Source organism: Oncorhynchus nerka, linkage group LG6 (assembly GCF_034236695.1).
Source record: "Oncorhynchus nerka isolate Pitt River linkage group LG6, Oner_Uvic_2.0, whole genome shotgun sequence".
NCBI classification, from domain to species: Eukaryota; Metazoa; Chordata; class Actinopteri; order Salmoniformes; family Salmonidae; genus Oncorhynchus; species Oncorhynchus nerka.
Genome location: NC_088401.1, coordinates 82,438,492 through 82,458,850, shown reverse-complemented (window position 1 = coordinate 82,458,850; position 20,359 = coordinate 82,438,492). Strand labels below are relative to the sequence as shown.

Below are 20,359 nucleotides of genomic sequence, written 5' to 3'. Positions count from 1 at the left end.
AATAAAAGCCTTTGACACTTATGAAATACTTGTAATTATACTTCAGTATTCCATAGCAACATCTGACAAATATATAAAAACACTGAAGCAGCTAACTTTGTGGAAATTAATATGTGTGTCATTCTCAAAACTTTTGGCCACGACTGTAGCTAGCTACATTATTTCATCTATCTGCATTGCATGGCAAATATCAACAAAGCAAGCTTACAAAATTGTACATTCAATTTGCAGTAAATAGTTTAGCTATCTAGATTATTTACATCCACTGTTTTACAAGACGACAGCCTGGTTTGCTGGTTGTTTCAGGAGTCCCTAAAACATTAAAACAACCAGAATTACAATTTCATACTCATGTCACAACAACCATAAAGCCAGCCGGCTAATGTTAGCTAGTCAGCTAGCTTGCTAAATCGCGATTTTCGTAAATTAACTTCATGATTAAAAAATATGCATAATCGTTTGTCTCTACATTAACATATTCTTATCAACTGTACATTTTTTTGCATGATTTGTTATGACCTTATAATCACTTACATTTGCTTCCATCCTAGTATTTTTGTCAGCCATGTTCCCTGAAGAAAGTCTCCAGCCTTGGGTCGCACAGCTTCAAATTCATCACGGGAACCACTCGCTATGATTGGTCATCGCCCAGCGGTCGCCGCTGGTGATTTTCACAAAGTTGGTAAAAGTTGTATATTTTTCACCACCTTCGCACCGCCCTCTCCGCGTTCCTTCCATTGAAATTAATGGGAAACTGTGTTTCACCGCGCGGCATCCTGTGGTAGTGTTTCATGCCCGTAAAAGAGAACCAAGGGAAGTCATGCTTTTTATTGGATAAACGGTCATCTGAAAGCTCAAAATGCACTCTAAAGGTACAAATATGAAAGAAAATAACATTCTACCACATTGATAGACTTAATAATAAAAAGACAACCATGATCTTGAAGAGTAAGAACATTAAGCAAAGAACAGGTTGGGTTCCAGAGTGTGATAGAAGGAGAGGGTAGGGGTATAGGAGAGGATAGGGGGGTAGAGGTAGGAGGAGAGGGGTATAGCAGAGGGTAGAGGTAGGAGGAGAGGATAGGGGTAGGAGGAGAGGGTAGGGTAGAGGTAGGAGGAGAGGGGTATAGGAGAGGGTAGGGGTAGAGGATAGGGTAGAGGTAGGAGGAGAGGCGTTTAGGAGAGGGTAGGGGTAGAGGTAGGAAGAGAGGATAGGGTAGAGGTAGGAGGAGAGGGGTACAGGGGGTAGGGGTATAGGAGAGGGTACAGGGGTGGGAGGAGAAGGGGCACAGGGGTGGGAGGAGATGGTATACTGTAGGTAGGGGCGAGCGTAGAGTATGGGGTTGTCACTATCCCTCTCATCACTGCCCCAGCTCCAGGAAGTTGGCCATGGGGTCGTCTTCCCTGGAGCGTTTCATCCTAAAGGCCTCCATCTCCTCCTCCGTGGGCTCCTTGATCTCCTGCAGGCTGTTGTACTTCCTCTTCCTCTCATCCACTTTCATCATCTCTTCTACCTGCTTCAGACGCATGTCCTCTGCGGCCAGGGCCTGGGGAGAGAGGGGGGTAGGGGGATGAGAGAGGGAGGTAGGGGGGTGAGAGAGGGAGGTGGGGGGGTGAGAGAGGGAGGTAGGGGGTGAGAGAGGGAGGTAGGGGGATGAGAGAGGGAGGTAGGGGGATGAGATGTAGTCAGGTAGGTGTACACATAGGCAAAGGGAACTGACATGTACATAAACACACAGGCATGCACATGAACATCAAAGCAATGAAGTCAAAGTTCACCTTGTTCAGTTTCTGTTTCTTCTTCTCCTCATCTTCCTCAGAGTCGCTGCTGTCTGAGCCGTGCTTTTTCTTCTTCTGCTTCTTCTTCTTCTTCTTCTTCTCTTTAAGTTTCTCCCTGTGCATCTCCAGTAGAGTCTTAGGCTCCTCCTCTTCCTCCTGCTCAAGTCCCTCTTCAAACGGAACACAGGCCGAGGAGCCCTATAGGGGGAGATACCCGTCAATCATCTCATCCGGGGGGACTTCAGTGTTTATAATTGACTACGGAAATCACATTACCCAAAGGCTCAAACATGACTGATGATTAGTAGAATACTGACCGTAGTTTTGATGCCAGCCTCTCCGGTGCAGTAGCTCTGTTTGACCATGGAGTGGCAGCACTTGAAGCCCCAGCAGCCTTCTCTCCAGTACGACCCCCAGATACACTGCAAAGCAAAAACCCCCGTTAAGTATGTGTAACCGATGTGAATTGGCTAGCTAGTTAGCGGTAGTGCACACTAATAGCGTTTCAAAATCGGTGACGTCACTCGCTCTGAGACCTTGAAGTAAGTTGTTCCCCTTGCTCTGTAAGGGCCGTGGGCTTTTGTGGAACGATGCTTCGTGGGTGTCAGTTGTTGATGTGTGCAGAGGGTCCCTGGTTTGAGCCCAGGTAGGGGCGGAAGCTATACTGTTAAATATGCACATCTGAATAAATGCCACCTTAATACTGTCCTTTACTGTTTTTTTTTAGTTGGCACAGTTCTCAAACACTTCAATTGTTATTGTCTGACAAAGTCATTCCAAAAACACCAGCACTCCTCCACGAGGGGGCTGTTCAAGAACACTTAAAAAGGTTCCTGTCTAACCGGAGACCGTTCTGACTGTGCTCCTCCACGAGGGGGCTGCTCTCCAAAAGGTTCCTGTCTAACCGGAGACCGTTCTGACTGTGCTCCTCCACGAGGGGGCTGCTCTCCAAAAGGTTCCTGTCTAACCGGAGACCGTTCTGACTGTGCTCCTCCACGAGGGGGCTGCTCTCCAAAAGGTTCCTGTCTAACCGGAGACCGTTCTGACTGTGCTCCTCCACCAGGGGGCTGCTCTCCAAAAGGTTCCTGTCTAACCGGAGACCGTTCTGACTGTGCTCCTCCACGAGGGGCTGCTCTCCAAAAGGTTCCTGTCTAACCGGAGACCGTTCTGACTGTGCTCCTCCACGAGGGGGCTGCTCTCAAAAAGGTTCCTGTCTAACCGGAGACCGTTCTGACTGTGCTCCTCCACGACCGGGGGCTGCTCTCCAAAAGGTTCCTGTCTAACCGGAGACCGTTCTGACTGTGCTCCTCCACGAGGGGGCTGCTCTCCAAAAGGTTCCTGTCTAACCGGAGACCGTTCTGACTGTGCTCCTCCACGAGGGGGCTGCTCTACAAGGGTTCCTGTCTAACCGGAGACCATTCTGACTGTGCTCCTCCACGAGGGGGCTGCTCTCCAAAAGGTTCCTGTCTAACCGGAGACCGTTCTGACTGTGCTCCTCCACGAGGGGGCTGCTCTCCAAAAGGTTCCTGTCTAACCGGAGACCGTTCTGACTGTGCTCCTCCACGAGGGGGCTGCTCTCCAAAAGGTTCCTGTCTAACCGGAGACCGTTCTGACTGTGCTCATCTCTACGGGGTTAGTCGGTTCTGGACGCCTCACCGCGTGGTTCTGGATGAGTACGTCCTCTTCGTATTTGGAGCGTGCCACGGCCTTCTCCTGTCCCTTTAGCACGGCACCGTGTCGACTGTACTCCACGTAGTCCTCAGTCTGGGCCAGCAACAGCTCTCTGGGGGGGGCGTCCAGGTGCTCCTCACCCCCGTACTGAGACACACACACAGAAACACACAGGAGTAACAGTCAGAACACACAGGAGTAACAGTCAGAACACACAGGAGTAACAGTCAAAACACACAGGAGTAACAGTCAAAACACACAGGAGTAACAGTCAAAACACACAGGAGTAACAGTCAAAACACACAGGAGTAACAGTCAAAACACACAGGAGTAACAGTCAAAACACACAGGAGTAACAGTCAGAACACACAGGAGTAACAGTCAGAACACACAGGAGTAACAGTCAGAACACACAGGAGTAACAGTCAGAACACACAAAACAAAACACACAGGAGTAACAGTCAAAACACACAGGAGTAACAGTCAAAACACACAGGAGTAACAGTCAAAACACACAGGAGTAACAGTCAAAACACACAGGAGTAACAGTCAAAACACACAGGAGTAACAGTCAGAACACACAGGAGTAACAGTCAGAACACACAGGAGTAACAGTCAGAACACACAGGAGTAACAGTCAGAACACACAGGAGTAACAGTCAGAACACACAGGAGTAACAGTCAAAACACACAGGAGTAACAGTCAAAACACACAGGAGTAACAGTCAAAACACACAGGAGTAACAGTCAAAACACACAGGAGTAACAGTCAAAACACACAGGAGTAACAGTCAAAACACACAGGAGTAACAGTCAAAACACACAGGAGTAACAGTCAAAACACACAGGAGTAACAGTCAAAACACACAGGAGTAACAGTCAGAACACACAGGAGTAACAGTCAAAACACACAGGAGTAACAGTCAAAACACACAGGAGTAACAGTCAAAACACACAGGAGTAACAGTCAAAACACACAGGAGTAACAGTCAGAACACAGGAAAAAACAGTCAGAACACACAGGAGTAACAGTCAGAACACACAGGAGTAACAGTCAGAACACACAGGAGTAACAGTTATTCAATGGGACCATCAACAAACAAACCAGAATGAAACAGTTATATCATTAACTAATGTATGACAGGGTTGGGGTCAATTCCAATTTAATTCACTCAAAGTGAATAATTTACATTGGAATTCAATGTGAATTTCAACTATCTTTAAGTTATAGAATTGAATTAGACTTGTTTGGACTGTTTGAGTTGGAATTGTAAAAACATTTAATCTTTGGAATTGAAATTCAATATTTGTACATTTCCCAGTTAAAGGAGTACTTAGTTTAAAAAAATGGACAGTAGTGGAAATCATGTTTATTACATTGATGACACTTTTATGGGCTTTACAACGTTCTGCATGCAGTTTATCTACATTGAAAATGAGGCTGGTGAGGATGGAGTGCAGTGTATTTATTCTGTACCTTATCCAGGATCGTCTCCTTCTGTTTGTCCTTGAAATCCTCCTTCTTGACCTTGAAGGACTGGTGCAGCAGCTCCAGCTTGGTGGGGTCGGCCTGGAGGTGCACCTCAGAGCCCTTATCATAGGCCTCCCACGCAAAGACTGGAGAGGGGGAGGAGATGAGTGGGGAGGAGATGAGTGGGGAGGAGATGAGTGGGGAGGAGATGAGTTGAGCGGGGAAGAGATGAGCGGGGAGGAGATGAGCGGGGAGGAGATGAGCGGGGAGGAGATGAGCGGGGAGGCGATGAGCGGGGAGGCGATGAGAGGGGAGGAGATGAGTGGGGAGGAGATGAGTTGAGCGGGGAGGAGATGAGTTGAGCGGGGAGGAGATGAGTTGAGCGGGGAGGAGATGAGTGGGGAGGAGATGAGTGGGGAGGAGATGAGTGTGGAGGAGATGAGTGGGGAGGAGATGAGTGGGGAGGAGATGAGTGGGGAGGAGATGAGTGGGGAGGAGATGAGTGTGGAGGAGATGAGTGGGGAGGCGATGAGTGGGGAGGAGATGAGTGGGGAGGAGATGAGTGTGGAGGAGATGAGTGGGGAGGAGATGAGCGGGGAGGAGATGAGTGGGGAGGAGATGAGTGGGGAGGCGATGAGATGAGAGGAAGTATGGTTAGTTCAATACAATCCCTTTGCTAGACTAACTGTGAAGAATATTGGCATTAGGATGCTCTCTCTAAGGATACCGTTTTATGAGCCTAATAAATGAGAAGTGGGGAAATCTCCTGGGAAAATATGAACAAATAGGGTTTAATATGAATATACACTGGATGACCAAAAGTATGTGGACACCTGCTTGTCGAAACATCTCATTCCAAAATCACTGGCATTCATATGGAGTTGGTCCCCTCCTTTGCTGCTATAATAGCCTCCACTCTTCTGGGAAGGCTTTCCACTAGATGTTGGAACGCATTTCCACTGCTCCAGAGTCCAACGTCGGTGAGCTTTACACCACTCGATGCTTGGCTTGCGCATGGTGATCTTAGGCTTGTGTGCTGTTACTCGGTCATGGAAACCCATTTCATGAAGCTCCCGACGAACAGTTTTCGTGCTGACGTTGCTTCCAGAGGCAGTTTGGAACTCAGTAGTGAGTATTGCAACCGAGGACAGACTATTTTTTACGTGTTACATGCTTCAGCACTCTGCGGTCCCGTTCTGTGAGCTCGTGTGGCCTACCACTTCAAGGCTGAGCCGTTGTTGCTCCTAGACGTTTCCACTTCATAATAACAGCACTTACAGTTGACCGGGGCAGCTCGAGCAGGGCATAAATTTGACGAACTGACTTGTTGGAAATGTGGCATCCTCTGACGGCTCTTCAGTAAGACCATTCTATTGCCAATGTTTGTCTATGGAGATTGCTTGGCTGTGTGCTGAATGTTATACACCTGTCAGCAACGGGTGTGGCTGAAATAGCCGATTTCACATGTTTTAAGGGGTGTCCGCATACTTTTGCATATATAGTGTATGTAGAAGCTGGTTGTCCAATAGAAATACCTCGATATAACTTCATTTTTGACAACATTTTTAAATGTGTCAGTTTGTCACTTTGACGAGGTGGGATTAAAAACATGTTCAGTTACTTAAAGGGATAATTCTGGATTTGTGCAATGAAGCCCTTTATCTACTTCCCTAGAGTCAGATGAACGTGTGGATACCATTTTTGTCTATATGTGCAGTTTGAAGTTGCTAACTAGCGTTAGCTCAATGACTGGATGTCTACGGGAACAGCTAGCATGACGCTAGTTAACATTGGCTCTCGAAACAACCTCTAGACTTCCTTCATACTGGACACAAATAATTAAAAAATGGTACCAACAAGTTCCTCTGACTCTGGGGAAGTAGATAAAGGGCTTCATTGCCAAAATTTGGGAAGTATCCCTTTAAGACATTGGCTCAAGCCTATGTTGTGCCTTTAGAAATCGAGAAAATTAACAACTTAGGAAGAATTTTTCCTTTGGTCAGCCGAGTACGCTTCGCAAGCGTTCCCGTACATCTGGCGATGTTGGGTCTCTGTGTTTAGAAACTCAAGAGAGAACCCAGTTGGGTTGTTGGCAGGAAAGAGAGAATGTGTGACTCACGCTGTGTCTGTGCCATGGTGACGGTGTCTCCAGAGTAACGAACAAAGTTGTCTCCTGCGAACCCCACACTGCCAAATAAACACGACACAGACATTTAGGGAAGACAGTTAGGAGATCTATCAGTGATGACAAAGCATTCTTTCCAGACACACAGTGAAAGAAAAGATAAGCATTTTCACTTCAGCATTCATGACACGTCTTTAGTGATTTTGAACATGTAATTACAAAATCATAACATGTGTTTTAAGACTCATGATATGGAATTAGAGATTCATGACAGATAGACTGTTAGTTAAAGCAATTAGTGACCCTTTATTTAGACACCATACTAGTGTTCTAATAGGGTTTTTTTCTCATGGGAGGTCATTAGCTAAATAGTGCTGAGAGATTAGTGCTTGTTAAGGTCGGTTCGGTTTGATTATTAAACAATAACCCCAGCTTTTCATTTCTCACATTAAATGCACTATGCATTATGTGGGTTTAATGCTGTAACAACACATAATAAAGTCCCCTGATGGTAGTGACTGCTCATTACTGCTTATCACTTATTTAACCATAATTTACTCACAAAAAAAAAAATGTAAATATTTTTAGTAAACCTTAATTAACTCGGCAAGTCAGTTAAGAACAAATTCTTATTTACAACGACGGCCTACTCCGGCCAAACCCCAAATGACGCTGGGCCAATTGTGCGCCGCCCTATGGGACTTCCAAACACGGCCGGTTGTAATACAGCCTGGAATCAAACCAGGGCTGTAGTGACGCCTCTAGACCGCTGCGCCACTCGGGAGCCCCAAGAGCTGTTGTGTATATTACATTTTATTTGAAGACTTTATTATTTCATTCCAAGTCATCATCACATTGACCTCAACACACACACACACAAAATAACTAAATGTTATTCAAACAGTTTAACCAACTTTTGTCGATTTCTTTTAAACTGATCAAATAACCTACATGTTGGTTAGTCGCTCAGCACTATAGTTAAAGGAACCGTAACCTACTCTTCAGGAACCATGCCAGTATTCTGGTAGGGGTTCTCTCTCATGGCTCGAGTCTTAGGGTCGTAGTAAGCCGAGTCTGGATCCAGATTTCTCAAGTACTACGGGGCGCAAAGTACACAAACGCATAAGTTAACAAATACTTCTTCATCAAAACTTGTCATAATTACAAATGTGTAACTTCTATGGGTGATGAGGGGAAGAACAGATTGAGATGCCCAATGTAGCAAGGCTCACAAAACACCTTCAACAGTTATGACTGGACTCACCTTAGCGATATCTTCTCTGATACGCAGGTTTCTGACTGTGATTCGTCTCTTGGAGTCAAAGTTCTGTCCCGGCATGTCGATGTCATCTGCGTACTTATCTTCATCTTCATCCTCACTGTTTTGCTCCTGTGTGCGTTCGCCATCATCCCACTTTCTTGAGGAGCTCTACAGGAAAACAGAGAAGGGTAGATCAACACACGCCACCAGAAAACTGCCAAGCATATAGCATGCATTTACCTACTAGACTGATATTAACCAATCAACCAAATGCATTTTATTTCATTTTGGATAATGTGCCAATGACCAATATTTAATGCAGTATTTGCAGTCTTCAGCAACATATTTAGTGTGTAGAATAATCAGTGATATTCAACAACAAAAAAGAAAATCTGATGGCTTACTGCTTGGTCCGTGAGTTTCCCTGAAGCCAACTCCTCATGGAGTTTCTGAGATTTCAGTGTTTGTTTGGCCTGGTCTACTTTGGCGTACTCCTCCACAATACGCATGTGATCCTCAGGGTCGTAGCCGTTCCAGCGGTCCCTCTTCCCATCGTAGTCCAGATCCAGAGAGATCTGGCTGTGTTCGTCGGGGGCCATGCCGTTACCTGTGAACTTTGCCCCCACCTTTCTGGGCCGCTGAAAAGGGGTAAGGGTAGGGATGGATGGATAGATATATGGATAGGTAGATAGTCAGATGTGGAGCATCATCATCGATTCCAAACCAAGCACATAATACTCTGGCTACATCCAAACAGCACCCTATTCCCTATTTTGTACACTACTTTTATAAAGGCAATAGGATGCCACTTGGGTTGCAGACAATAAAACTAAATGTGGTAAGCACCTCCAAGCAGTCCTTCTTCTTGTGTGTCATGGCACCGCAGTTATCACAAGCTCCCTTCCTGAACTTGGTGCTGATGGCTTTCTGCAGACAGATACAGGGTCAGGGATCAGGCATACATTTAAATATTTAGAAAGGAAGACAACTGAACTCAGCTCGTGGCTTTAATTGTTACATGCACAACAGTATTTATTGTAGTTCAGGCTTTACAATGGAAGACAGATGAATTAAAACACTGAATCTGCTCACCTCTTGCACCCCTCTCTTGTACCACTCCTCGATGGAGGAGAACTGTTGTTGCCTCTCCTCCTGGGGCCTCTGGTGCTTTAAGGTGGGTCTCTTAGAGGGGTCGATGTACCAGGGCACTGAGGAGATGTACTGGGGAATGTGAGGGTTGATGTCCCTGGAAACAAGAGGAAGAACAATTAGTCAGCACACTATGCTTCCACAAAAGGAGAACCCACGGGCCCACTGGTTTCTTCTGTGCGGAATGGTGACTAGCTAGCCCAAAGGACTGGAAAACATGGAGGATTTTCACATCTTGTCACAGGTTGCTTGCATGCATTGAATTATTATTCTGGCTGTTTGCCCACCCCACTCTGATGTTAACTGGTCCAGCTAATTTGACTTACTTTCCCTCTTCATCTACCTCAGCAGGAGCATTTCCCAGTTTTCTCTGCTCCTCTAACTCCTTCTTCTTCCTCCAATCCTCTCTGGTCATCTTCTTGGGTTCTTCCAGACCCACCACCCCATCGGCGCTGGTCGCAGCCGTCGCTGCCTCTTCTTCCTCCGGCATGATTACGGTGATGGGGTCACTGGCTGGGAGTGCACACGACACAAAGCTGGATCAGTCACTTAGCTACTATTAAACGAATACGTGGCTTTCATAAAATGCTGCATATTTCTGTAGGGATATGTGGCTGAGGGTGTAGCTAGCTGGCTTTAAGTTACTGACAAAAACAAAGGTTTTCAACACGCTGGCAGGCTGGTTAGCTAACTTTGTTGCATCCCTATGCATAATTCAAGTAAGCGACGATGGTCTGACAAAAAATAGACCATACAACTCACTCTGATTAAATGCATGTTTCGCTTACCTTGACAGGATCACCAAAATTAGATAAGTTTAGAGACGTAGACTGGAATCGTGGCTTTCGACTTGTGTTTACAACATGAACGTCGCCATTTCACAAACCCGGAAGTAACGTCATGTACTGGCAGAGCGGAAGAGGAAAAGAGATTCTATGATTTCCAAATTTGTGGCTATTGATGATATCTGCGTTTTCGGTGAAAAAGAAGGTGAGAATCTGTCTCACTTGTTCTTTGAATGTAAATCTGTGTCCGAATTTGGGGAAAATCTTGCAAAGTACTTATTTACCATTATGAACACTGCCTATAATTTTAACATAAAATATATAATATGTTATGAAATTATTGTTCATTTTTGTATTCTTGTTGCCAAATACTTTATACACAAACAAAAATTCCAAAATTCTATACCAAAATTACCAATTTTTCTGATTGAATTGAATTATCTTATTAAAACACTAACCCTAGTGAATAACAAAATGAATAACATCTTCATGAATCATTATAATAAGATATTTTCAGAGTGAATATAATTGCACTTCAATTGTTTATTTTTTGTATTTTATTTATATTTTTTGTATGTTTGAGCATTGTTAATACCTGTGTTTGGTTTGCTAGACATGTTTGATGTAGCAATGTAAGTTGATTTTTGTATTATGAATAAAATACATTTATTATTATTATTATTTTTAAATAATAATACCAAAAATAAAAAATGTTTAAAAAATAAAAAGTTTTAAAAAAATAACAAAAAAATAACAAATAAAAAAAGAGAGGCCCACGGTCGAAAATCTGTCTCTCTCCAGCAGCTGGCATTTTTTCGCCGACCAAGGAAGGAGTTTTGTATTGAGGTCGAATTTGGTCATCAAAAAAATGAAAGCCTTATTTACTACGTGAGGATTATTTGATCGAACGCTACGGTCACAAGACGCAGGCCTCCTAATTGTCCCTAGAATTTCTAAGCAAACAGCTGGAGGCAGGGCTTTCTCCTATAGAGCTCCATTTTTATGGAATGTTCTGCCTACCCATGAGAGAGACGCAAACTCGGTCTCAACCTTTAAGTCTTTACTGAAGACTCATCTCTTCAGTGGGTCATATGATTGAGTGTAGTCTGGCCCAGGAGTGTGAAGGTGAACGGAAAGGCTCTGGAGCAACGAACCGCCCTTGCTGTCTCTGCCTGGCCGGTTCCCCTCTTTCCACTGGGATTACAGGGGCTGAGTCACTGGCTTACTAGGGCTCTTTCATACCGTCCCTAGGAGGGGTGCGTCACTTGAGTGGGTTGAGTCACTGACGTGATCTTCCTGTCTGGGTTGGCGCCCCCCCTTGGGTTGTGCCGTGGCAGAGATCTTTGTGGGCTATACTCGGCCTTGTCTCAGGATGGTAAGTTGGTGGTTGAAGATATCCCTCTAGTGGTGTGGGGGCTGTGCTTTGGCAAAGTGGGTGGGGTTATATCCTTCCTGTTTGGCCCTGTCCGGGGGTATCATCGGATGGGGCCACAGTGTCTCCTGACCCCTCCTGTCTCAGCCTCCAGTATTTATGCTGCAGTAGTTTATGTGTCGGGGGGCTAGGGTCAGTTTTTTATATCTGGAGTACTTCTCCTGTCCTATCCGGTGTCCTGTGTGAATTTAAGTATGCTCTCTCTAATTCTCTCTTTCTTTCTCTCTCTCGGAGGACCTGAGCCCTAGGACCATGCCTCAGGACTACCTGACATGATGACTCCTTGCTGTCCCCAGTCCACCTCGCCGTGCCGCTGCTCCAGTTTCAACTGTTCTGCCTGTGATTATTATTTGACCATGCTGGTCATTTATGAACATTTGAACATCTTGGCCATGTTCTGTTATAATCTCCACCCGGCACAGCCAGAAGAGGACTGGCCACCCCACATAGCCTGGTTCCTCTCTAGGTTTCTTCCTAGGTTTTGGCCTTATTAGGGAGTTTTTCCTAGCCATCGTGCTTCTACACCTGCATTGCTTGCTGTTTGGGGTTTTAGGCTGGGTTTCTGTACAGCACTTTGAGATATCAACTGATGTACGAAGGGCTATATAAATACATTTGATCAAATAGAAGTTTCGTATTAAATAAAAACGTTTTTACGATTGTACCGATATAAGTAGAACACGTGACATCCCGGCAACTTTGAGAAAAACACACTTTATTTCGGCGTTGTCCCCAGATGGCTATACATATTCATGATATGAGGCTATAGTAGCATAGCATTTCTCCCCATTGAATACATGCGGTTGACGTCAACAGCCGTAATCGAATTCTAAAATATGCATTCAAATGAGATGTCTCCACCAATACAAAGAAAGGATAGGCGGGAGCTAGACAGCACGTCCTGTTGCTTCATTTACAACGACTCCCATTGTTAGGGCGGAGAGATCTGCATCTTGTCAGTATATCGTTGCGCTGAGCCAGTTGTATGACCATGACTTGTTCGCCACCGAGTGGAACGTTTATGACACGTCTCCTTTGATTCATTTCATAATCATTGTAAAATAAGGTAATAAGTAAATATTCTTTAAGAAGTGGACAACTGGTGAGTGATTTAAAAAAATGACAAGAACAACATTTTCTATTGTAAAACTTTACTTATAATATTTATTATACACAAAGGAGTACAGTACAGTTCAGTTCATTTCATGAGTCTTCTCTATATGGCATCAATAAACATATCCCCCGTTTCTTCAGAAAATCTATGGTTGTGTTTCAGTTCTCTAAAAAAAAACAGGAGGGGCCAGAGAACTCTTCGAAGTAGACCTGTTGGCATAAACATCATCACAAAACACACAATGGAAAAAAAATAAAAACATTAGAAAAAAAGATAATATTGGTTTGAGAAATACAAAACTAGCCAACAAAAAAACCATCTATTTATCTGCCTCAGATGGTCAAGGGTGAGGCAGAAAGATTTGGTGTTGACACATTGATGGGCAAGCCATGTAAAAATGGTAGTGCTTCTGTTTGGGAATTCAGTACATCATTTTCTCATTTAGTTGATATGTGTTGGACCCAGTTGATTGTTTTAAAAGGCTGAATATTATATATTGTAAGGCCAATTGTCCAGTGATTCTCATAGTTGACATTCTAATTCTAAACATCAATTTAACCAATTCTAAAATTCATGAAAATGTAGCAAATTGTTCTTATTTCAAAAACGTTGGATGAGACTCATGGGAAGGATTGTTATTTCATGGAATTTAACATTACCAGCAACCAAATAAAATGGACCCGTGTGTTTTGTGCGTTGGAAGTGTGCTGCTACATGTTTGAATGCAGAACATATACAGCAGAACATTACACAAAAGTTATGAACTGAAGGTCTCAGAACAACCTTTCTAAAATGTACAGAGGTTTCAGGACACGTCACAGCTTCAGAGTGATGGATAAACCACCCTGTTGGAAAAGCTGCCCGATGAATCAACATTAGTTATGACAGAGAACATGAGACATTCTGCTTGGCTCTTCAGTTAACTGACTTTTAGTGATGCAAGCAACCAGCCTTCCAGCCAGACGATGAAGAGTCTATACTAAGGGTTTTTTGTTCAAATGTTTACAGCACCACAACACTCAATTCAGAGGTATAAAACTCTACTTTAAAAAGTCTAAAAGCACTGTTCTTTAGGCCATGAGTTAATACATGACTAGTATTGCTTGATTCTATAACAGCAGACACGTGCGTGCACTCAAACATACATCACTTTCACTCAAAATATACATTGTGTCAGCTCCCAAACAGACAATAGACATTCTCCTGCCAGATGTGACTGTTGAATGACCTTTAATGATGGAATCATAGAACTAGAATGTGTTTCATTTCCTTCTAATTCTGTGGATGGAACAGTAACACAAGCCATAAATGAAGGTCAAAACATTGATGTGCGCACAACTAACAGGAGTGATGTTCTGAACTCTTGGAATGTTTCTGTTTGTCCAGCCATAAACATCTTAATGTAATGAACAAACAATCTGTGATTTTATAAACAATCTTTTGCAGTAGACAAAAGGGGTTTTCTTCACCGTTCACGAGAGATACACTTTAGATTTCAACATTGGGTTGATTTGTAACAATGTTATAAGTCCAAACCAGTAGTTGGTTATGGCTTTTTAAAATCAGTGATCATTGAGAGCATATCGTTGATTATTCTTGATAACTGGTCGAGCTCCTAAATCTAACGCCATGGCTACACTGACCCTGCGCGTGTTGATTTTGTCTATTCGAACTAGACGCCATGACACACAGGTTAAAATAACAAAACCAACTGTGATCCAACTATATTCATTTGGGGCCAGGTTGAAACACACACGAAACATTCATGGACAATAAGCTAGATAGCTGTTAGCGGTTTGTCCTGGGAGATGAACAGTCATGGACAATAAGCTAGATAGCTGTTGTTAGCGGTTTGTCCTGGGAGATGAACAGTGGGTTGTTATTTTACCTGATCATTTTGTAAAAAAGAAAAAGAAAATGAAACCTTTATTTAACTAGGCAAGTCAATTAAGAACAAATTCTTATTTACAATGATGGCCTACACCGGCCGAACCCGGACGATGCTGGGCCAATTGTGCGCCGCCCTATGGGACTCCCAATCACGGCTGGATGTGATACAGACTGGATTGGAACCAGGGACTGTAGTGACGCCTCTTGCACTGAGATGCAGTGCCTCAGACCGCTGCACCAGGGTGTCTGTAGTGACGCCTCTAGCACTGAGATGCAGTGCCTTAGACCGCTGCACCAGGGTGTCTGTAGTGACGCCTCTAGCACTGAGATGCAGTGCCTTAGACCTCTGCACCAGGGTGTCTGTAGTGACGCCTCTTGCACTGAGATGCAGTGCCTCAGACCGCTGCACCAGGGTGTCTGTAGTGACGCCTCTTGCACTGAGATGCAGTGCCTCAGACCGCTGCACCACTCGGGAGCCCATGCATGTGGTCCCATTGTTAGCTGTGTGTCGCTCCATTCCAACCAATAATCCACAGATAAAAAAAGGGAAACCTAGCTGTCTTTGATTAATATCTCCAGGTTTCTCCTTTCAAGCAACCATGTTGGGTTGTATCTTCATGAAAACCAAAAAGGATATGAGAGATGTGGGACTTGGAGCGCATCGAGTGTCTCAAATATAACCAAGTTCTATTTTAGAGTTAGGAATCAAAGAGGTTAGTTGCCGTGTGTAAGCAGTGTGGATGAAATGACTGAATAACATGAATTTTGTATTTAGCAACATGGCCGGTCTAGGCAGGGTGTGGCTGAGTGAGGTTGCCCATCCTGTTTTGTTTTCCAATTGTAAAAAAAAAAAAAAAAGCAAGAACAAAAATGTAAACAACTTTTTTGAGAGGAAGAAAAACAGCACCAGACACTAAATCACATATCAACAGAAGGACCAGAGGCCGACCAGAGCAGACACTAATAACATATCAACAGAAGGACCAGAGGCCGACCAGAGCAGACACTAATAACATATCAACAGAAGGACCAGAGGCCGACCAGAGCAGACACTAATAACATATCAACAGAAGGACCAGAGGCCGACCAGAGCAGACACTAATAACATATCAACAGAAGGACCAGAGGCTGACCAGAGCAGTCCTCCCAGCCCATTAGCACCACTTCCTATCCCTTACACAACGTTAGTCCAGTCCAGTCCACACTGTGCTATGCTGTGCTGTGCTGGAGATAGGAAGGCTATGCAGTATGAACACAAAGGCAGCTTCGCAATTCACTTGGTACCACCAGGACAATCTCTCTCTCTCTGTCTCTCATTGTCTGTCCATCTGAATGTCACTCTAGTGAGATGAGAGCTAGAAACAGTATTTTCGTAGAGATGGATAGATCTAAGAAGGAATGGAAGACAAGGGGGAGGGATGAAAACGGAGTTCATTTCTCTTCGTCCTCCACCCTCCCCCACTCCTCCTCCTCTCCCTCTACCTCCCCCTCATCGTCTGGCTCCTCCTCCATGTAGTCCCCCCAGGTATCATACACATCTCCCCCTTCCTCCTCCTCTTCTCCTAGTCCGCCCTCATACTGCTCATCTTCTTCCTCCTCCTCCTCCTCAAATACCTCCATTGCCTCTTCTTCCTCCTCGTCCTCACCTTCCTCATCCTCCTCTTCTTCCTCTTCTTCCTCCTCCGCGTCCTCTTCTATCCCACCCACCTGTCCGTCTTCCAGCTCTCCATCCTCCTCCTCTTTCTCGTCTTTGTAGGAGGAGGGGGGAGAAGGAGGGGAGAAGTGCAGTATTTGACTATCAGACATGTAGGGACTGCTAGGGGGTCCGTATGAGAAAGTGTTGGAGGTCTGGGAGGTGTTGAGGAACAGGCTCCCTGTAGGGGGCAGTAGCGAGTCCTGGGCCAGGCCTGGGGCAACTGTGGAGGGGATAGAACCAGCAGTGGTGGAACCAGGCCTGGGTGGGACCTGACCCTGGGGGTGGGTGAGGAGGTGGGGGACAGGCATGCCCCCAGGAGGTACATACTCCCTGATCTCCCCTGGTTCAAGGGGCTCGGGTCCACAGGGGTCGTGATCGTTGCAGGCGAGCCGCCCGTCTATCTTAGAGATGAAGAGCAAGCCCTCACGGTGCTGCGTGCAGAAGGAGCTGGGACACATCTCACAGAAGGAGGCTGCCTCATGACCGCAGATGTCACACTGGTGCCAGGGGCACTCCCAACGGCCTTAGAATACAGACACAGAATCACTGGTACAGCAAAGATCACCAGACACATTCATGTAGTACAGATCCTTACAATACTTCAGGAAACTCCAGCTTTGAGGTTTGAACAAAAGCTAAAACTACTACTACAATTTCTTTCCTTCTCCGATGTACTAAATCAATCTAACCCACTGGGCACAATCTGGTTGAATCAACATTGTTTCAGCGTAATTTATTAGCGTATTGTGACGTGGAATCTACGTAGAAAATACATTGGATTTGAAAAAAGTAGTCCATGAAAAATGTTGTTTTCAGGGTGACATTTCATCCACAGGATTATGTCATCATGTTAACCACATTTCAACATAGACCAACCTTGTATAAAATATGTTGAATTTGTACCTTTTAAAACAACGTCAGCTCTTCAACGTTATATCAACTATCCAAAGAAAAAAAAAAATATAGGCCCGGCAGCACCTCCTACTGGAGAATTGTTTTATCTACAGCCTCCCTTTGGTTTCTCATCCAGGGTTTTAACCAAACCCAGCTATGTTGTTTGTCACTGACTATTACCAATGTGCTATCGTGAGAATGATCTTCGAAAGATCTCCACTTAAAAACGAAATAGATTCACTGTTGCTATTGAAGTTATTCCAAACGGTAGGTTTAACAGAGCAAATTAAATGTGACCATTATCACTATATCCTCAATGATACTATTTAGGACTGTATAGCATTAGGGAAGTCATCAACAGACATTATTTAAATTCAACCAAGAATTCAACTAAAAATAGACAATACAAAAGGCATGGTGTTTCAAGCCCTGTTGATTTAATATTTAATGATATTTAGTGATGATGAATTGTGTTTGGTTGTCAACGGAACCAAATATCAACATTTGAAGGAGATGTACAGTGCATTTGGAAAATATTACAGCCTTATTCTACAATTTATTAAATTAATCTACACACAATACCCTATAACGACAAAGCAAAAACAGTTTTTTATTTAGCAACTGTATAAATCAAATTAAAATGAAATACCTTATTTACATACATATTCAGGCCCTTTGCTATGAGACTCGAAATTGAGCTCAGGTGCATCCTGTTTCCATTGATCATCCTTGAGATGTTTCTACAACTTGATTGGAGTCCAACCTGTGGTAAATTCAATTGATTGGACATGATTTGGAAAGGCACTTACCTGTCCATATAAAGGCCCCACAGTTGACAGTGCATGTCAGAGCCATAACCAAGCCATGAGGTTGAAGGAATTGTCCTTAGAGCTCCAAGACAGGATTGTGTCAAAGCACAGTTCTGGGGAAGGGAACCAAAACATGTTTGCAGTATTGAAGGATGTTTGGAACCCCCAAGACTCTTCCTAGACCTGGCCGCCGGCCAAACTAAGCAATCAGGGGAGAAGGGCCTTGGTTAGGGAGGTGACCAAGAACCCGATGGTCACTGTGACAGATCTCCAGAGTTCCTCTGTGGAGATGGGATAACTCTTTCTCTGCAACACTCCACCAACCAGGCCTTTATGGTAGAGTGGCCAGACGGAAGCCACTCCTCAGTAAAAGGCATATGACAGCCCGCTTGGAGTTTCCCAAAAGGCACCCTAATGACTCTCAGACCATGAGAAACAAGATTCTCTGGTCTGATGAAACCAAGATTGAAACCCTTGTCCTAAATGCCAAGTGTCACGTCTGCAGGAAACCTATCACCATCCCTACGGTGAAGGATGGTGGTGGCAGCATCATTCTGTGGGTATGTTTTTCAGCAGCAGGGACTGGGAGACTAGTCAGGATTGAGGGAAGATGAACTGAGCAAAGTACAGAGATCGTTGATGAAAACCTGCTCCAGAGTGCTCATGACCTCAGACTGTGGCGAAGGTTCACCTTCCAACAAGACAACGACCCTAAGCACACAGCCAAGACAATGCAGGAGTGGCATCAGAACAATTCTCTGAATGTCCTCCAGTGGCCCAGCCAGAGCACGAACTTGAAACCGATCTAACATCTCTGGAGAAACCTGAAAATAGCTGTGCAGCAACACTCCCCATCCAACCTGACACAGCTTGAGAGGATCTGCAGAGAAGAATGGGAGAAACTCCCCAAATACAGGTGTGCCAAACCTGTAGCATCATACCCAAGAAGACTCGAGGCTGAGCTTGAGAGGATCTAGAGAAGGGTCTAAATACTTATGGAGATGTGATATCAGTTTTTTACTTGTAATACATTGCACTGTTTTTGCTTTGTCATTATGGGGTATTGTGATGTCATTATGGGGTATTGTGATGTCATTATGGGGTATTGTGTGTAGATTGAGGATTTCTATTTATTTAATACATTTTAGAATAAGGCTGTAACGTCACGAAATGTGGAAAAAGTCAAGGGGTCTAAATCATTTCCAATTGCACCGTCTTCTGCTTAGATTTTTCTATCTGTGCCACTGATTTAGTCTGGCTGTAATTCCAGTTCGTCTACAAATTAACAGTTGAAATGTTGGATTCCCATCTCCATGTCAACCAAAAATCTAAGTTAAAGAATTAAACCAGACTAAGTCTGTGGTACAGATGGAACTATCCAAGCTGAAGATAAATCTCCTTCAAATGTGGATATTTGGTTGCGTTGACAACCAAACACATTTCAATATAATTTTTGAAATACAATAAATAGCCGATTAACTTGTCGACAAGTAAACAAATTATATGTTGGATTCAAGTCTCCAATTCAATCAAAAATAAAAGTTAAAGAATGGGATAAGTCTGTGGCTCAGATGTATCTTCTGCTTGGAATGTTCCATCTCCTTCAAATGTTGATATTTGGTTGAGATGACAACCAAACACAATTTAATATTAGGCCTACTTTTGTAACACAGTAAGTATAGCCTGAAGTTAAAGACATGCTCCGGTAAGTATTTTTTAAACCTCACACTTCGGGCTGGATGTGTCAATGTGTAGTTCATACATGCATAATCTATTAATTAACTACGAAATCCCTAGCTTGAAAGCAACTGTTTTCTGGAAACTGTGCAGTGCCATTTTCCCTACATTTACCCTCACTTGGGCCAGCCCCCTAGCAATTTGAGTATCAGCCAAATATCTCCAGCCCCTCGCCATTGGAGTGACAGATAGCGAGACCCACATACAGTAGAGCGAGAGAACAACGACATGGTGCACATATCTGCACATTTGAAACATAGTACGCAAATTGTTTGGGGCCCACTTTTGGATCGTGGCCGCTAATTTCAAAAACTACTGGCTAAAGAGTAATCAAAAGTACCGGAGAATCTCTTTAAGGCTAATGTAAAACAAATAAATAATTCTACCTTAAACTGAGTAACACATCCACATTTTTAAGGTTACTGTAACTATCATCTTCTTATGTAATCTTATAAGGTGTGCATGTCCCAGGTAGCATAGGTCATCGCAGGGCTGTGGAGATCTTCACAATACCTGTAGTAAACTGACCAGAATCTCAAAAAGCAT

The 20,359-nt window shown here is 44.1% G+C and overlaps 2 protein-coding genes across 2 annotated transcripts in view; both read right to left on the bottom strand.

Moving 5' to 3' along the window:
• Positions 1–813: 813 nt before the first annotated feature.
• slu7 (SLU7 homolog, splicing factor) lies at positions 814–10,360 on the bottom strand. The gene is made up of 13 exons (XM_065019947.1): positions 10,245–10,360; positions 9,783–9,969; positions 9,400–9,553; positions 9,154–9,234; positions 8,712–8,945; positions 8,311–8,475; positions 8,045–8,142; positions 7,041–7,108; positions 4,928–5,067; positions 3,436–3,597; positions 2,097–2,201; positions 1,780–1,977; positions 814–1,547 (listed from the first exon to the last, which is right to left on the bottom strand). Exons 2-13 carry the CDS (start codon positions 9,944–9,946, stop codon positions 1,362–1,364), a joined length of 1,755 nt encoding a protein of 584 aa, XP_064876019.1. The 5' UTR covers positions 9,947–9,969; positions 10,245–10,360; the 3' UTR covers positions 814–1,361.
• Positions 10,361–12,807: 2,447 nt separating this feature from the next.
• Positions 12,808–20,359, bottom strand: part of LOC115119018 (histone-lysine N-methyltransferase, H3 lysine-36 specific-like) — a 55,902-nt gene continuing 48,350 nt past the window's right edge. Inside the window, 1 exon segment of the mRNA XM_065019946.1 lies at positions 12,808–16,896. Coding sequence (XP_064876018.1) covers positions 16,109–16,896 — 788 coding nt within the window. The 3' untranslated portion in view covers positions 12,808–16,108.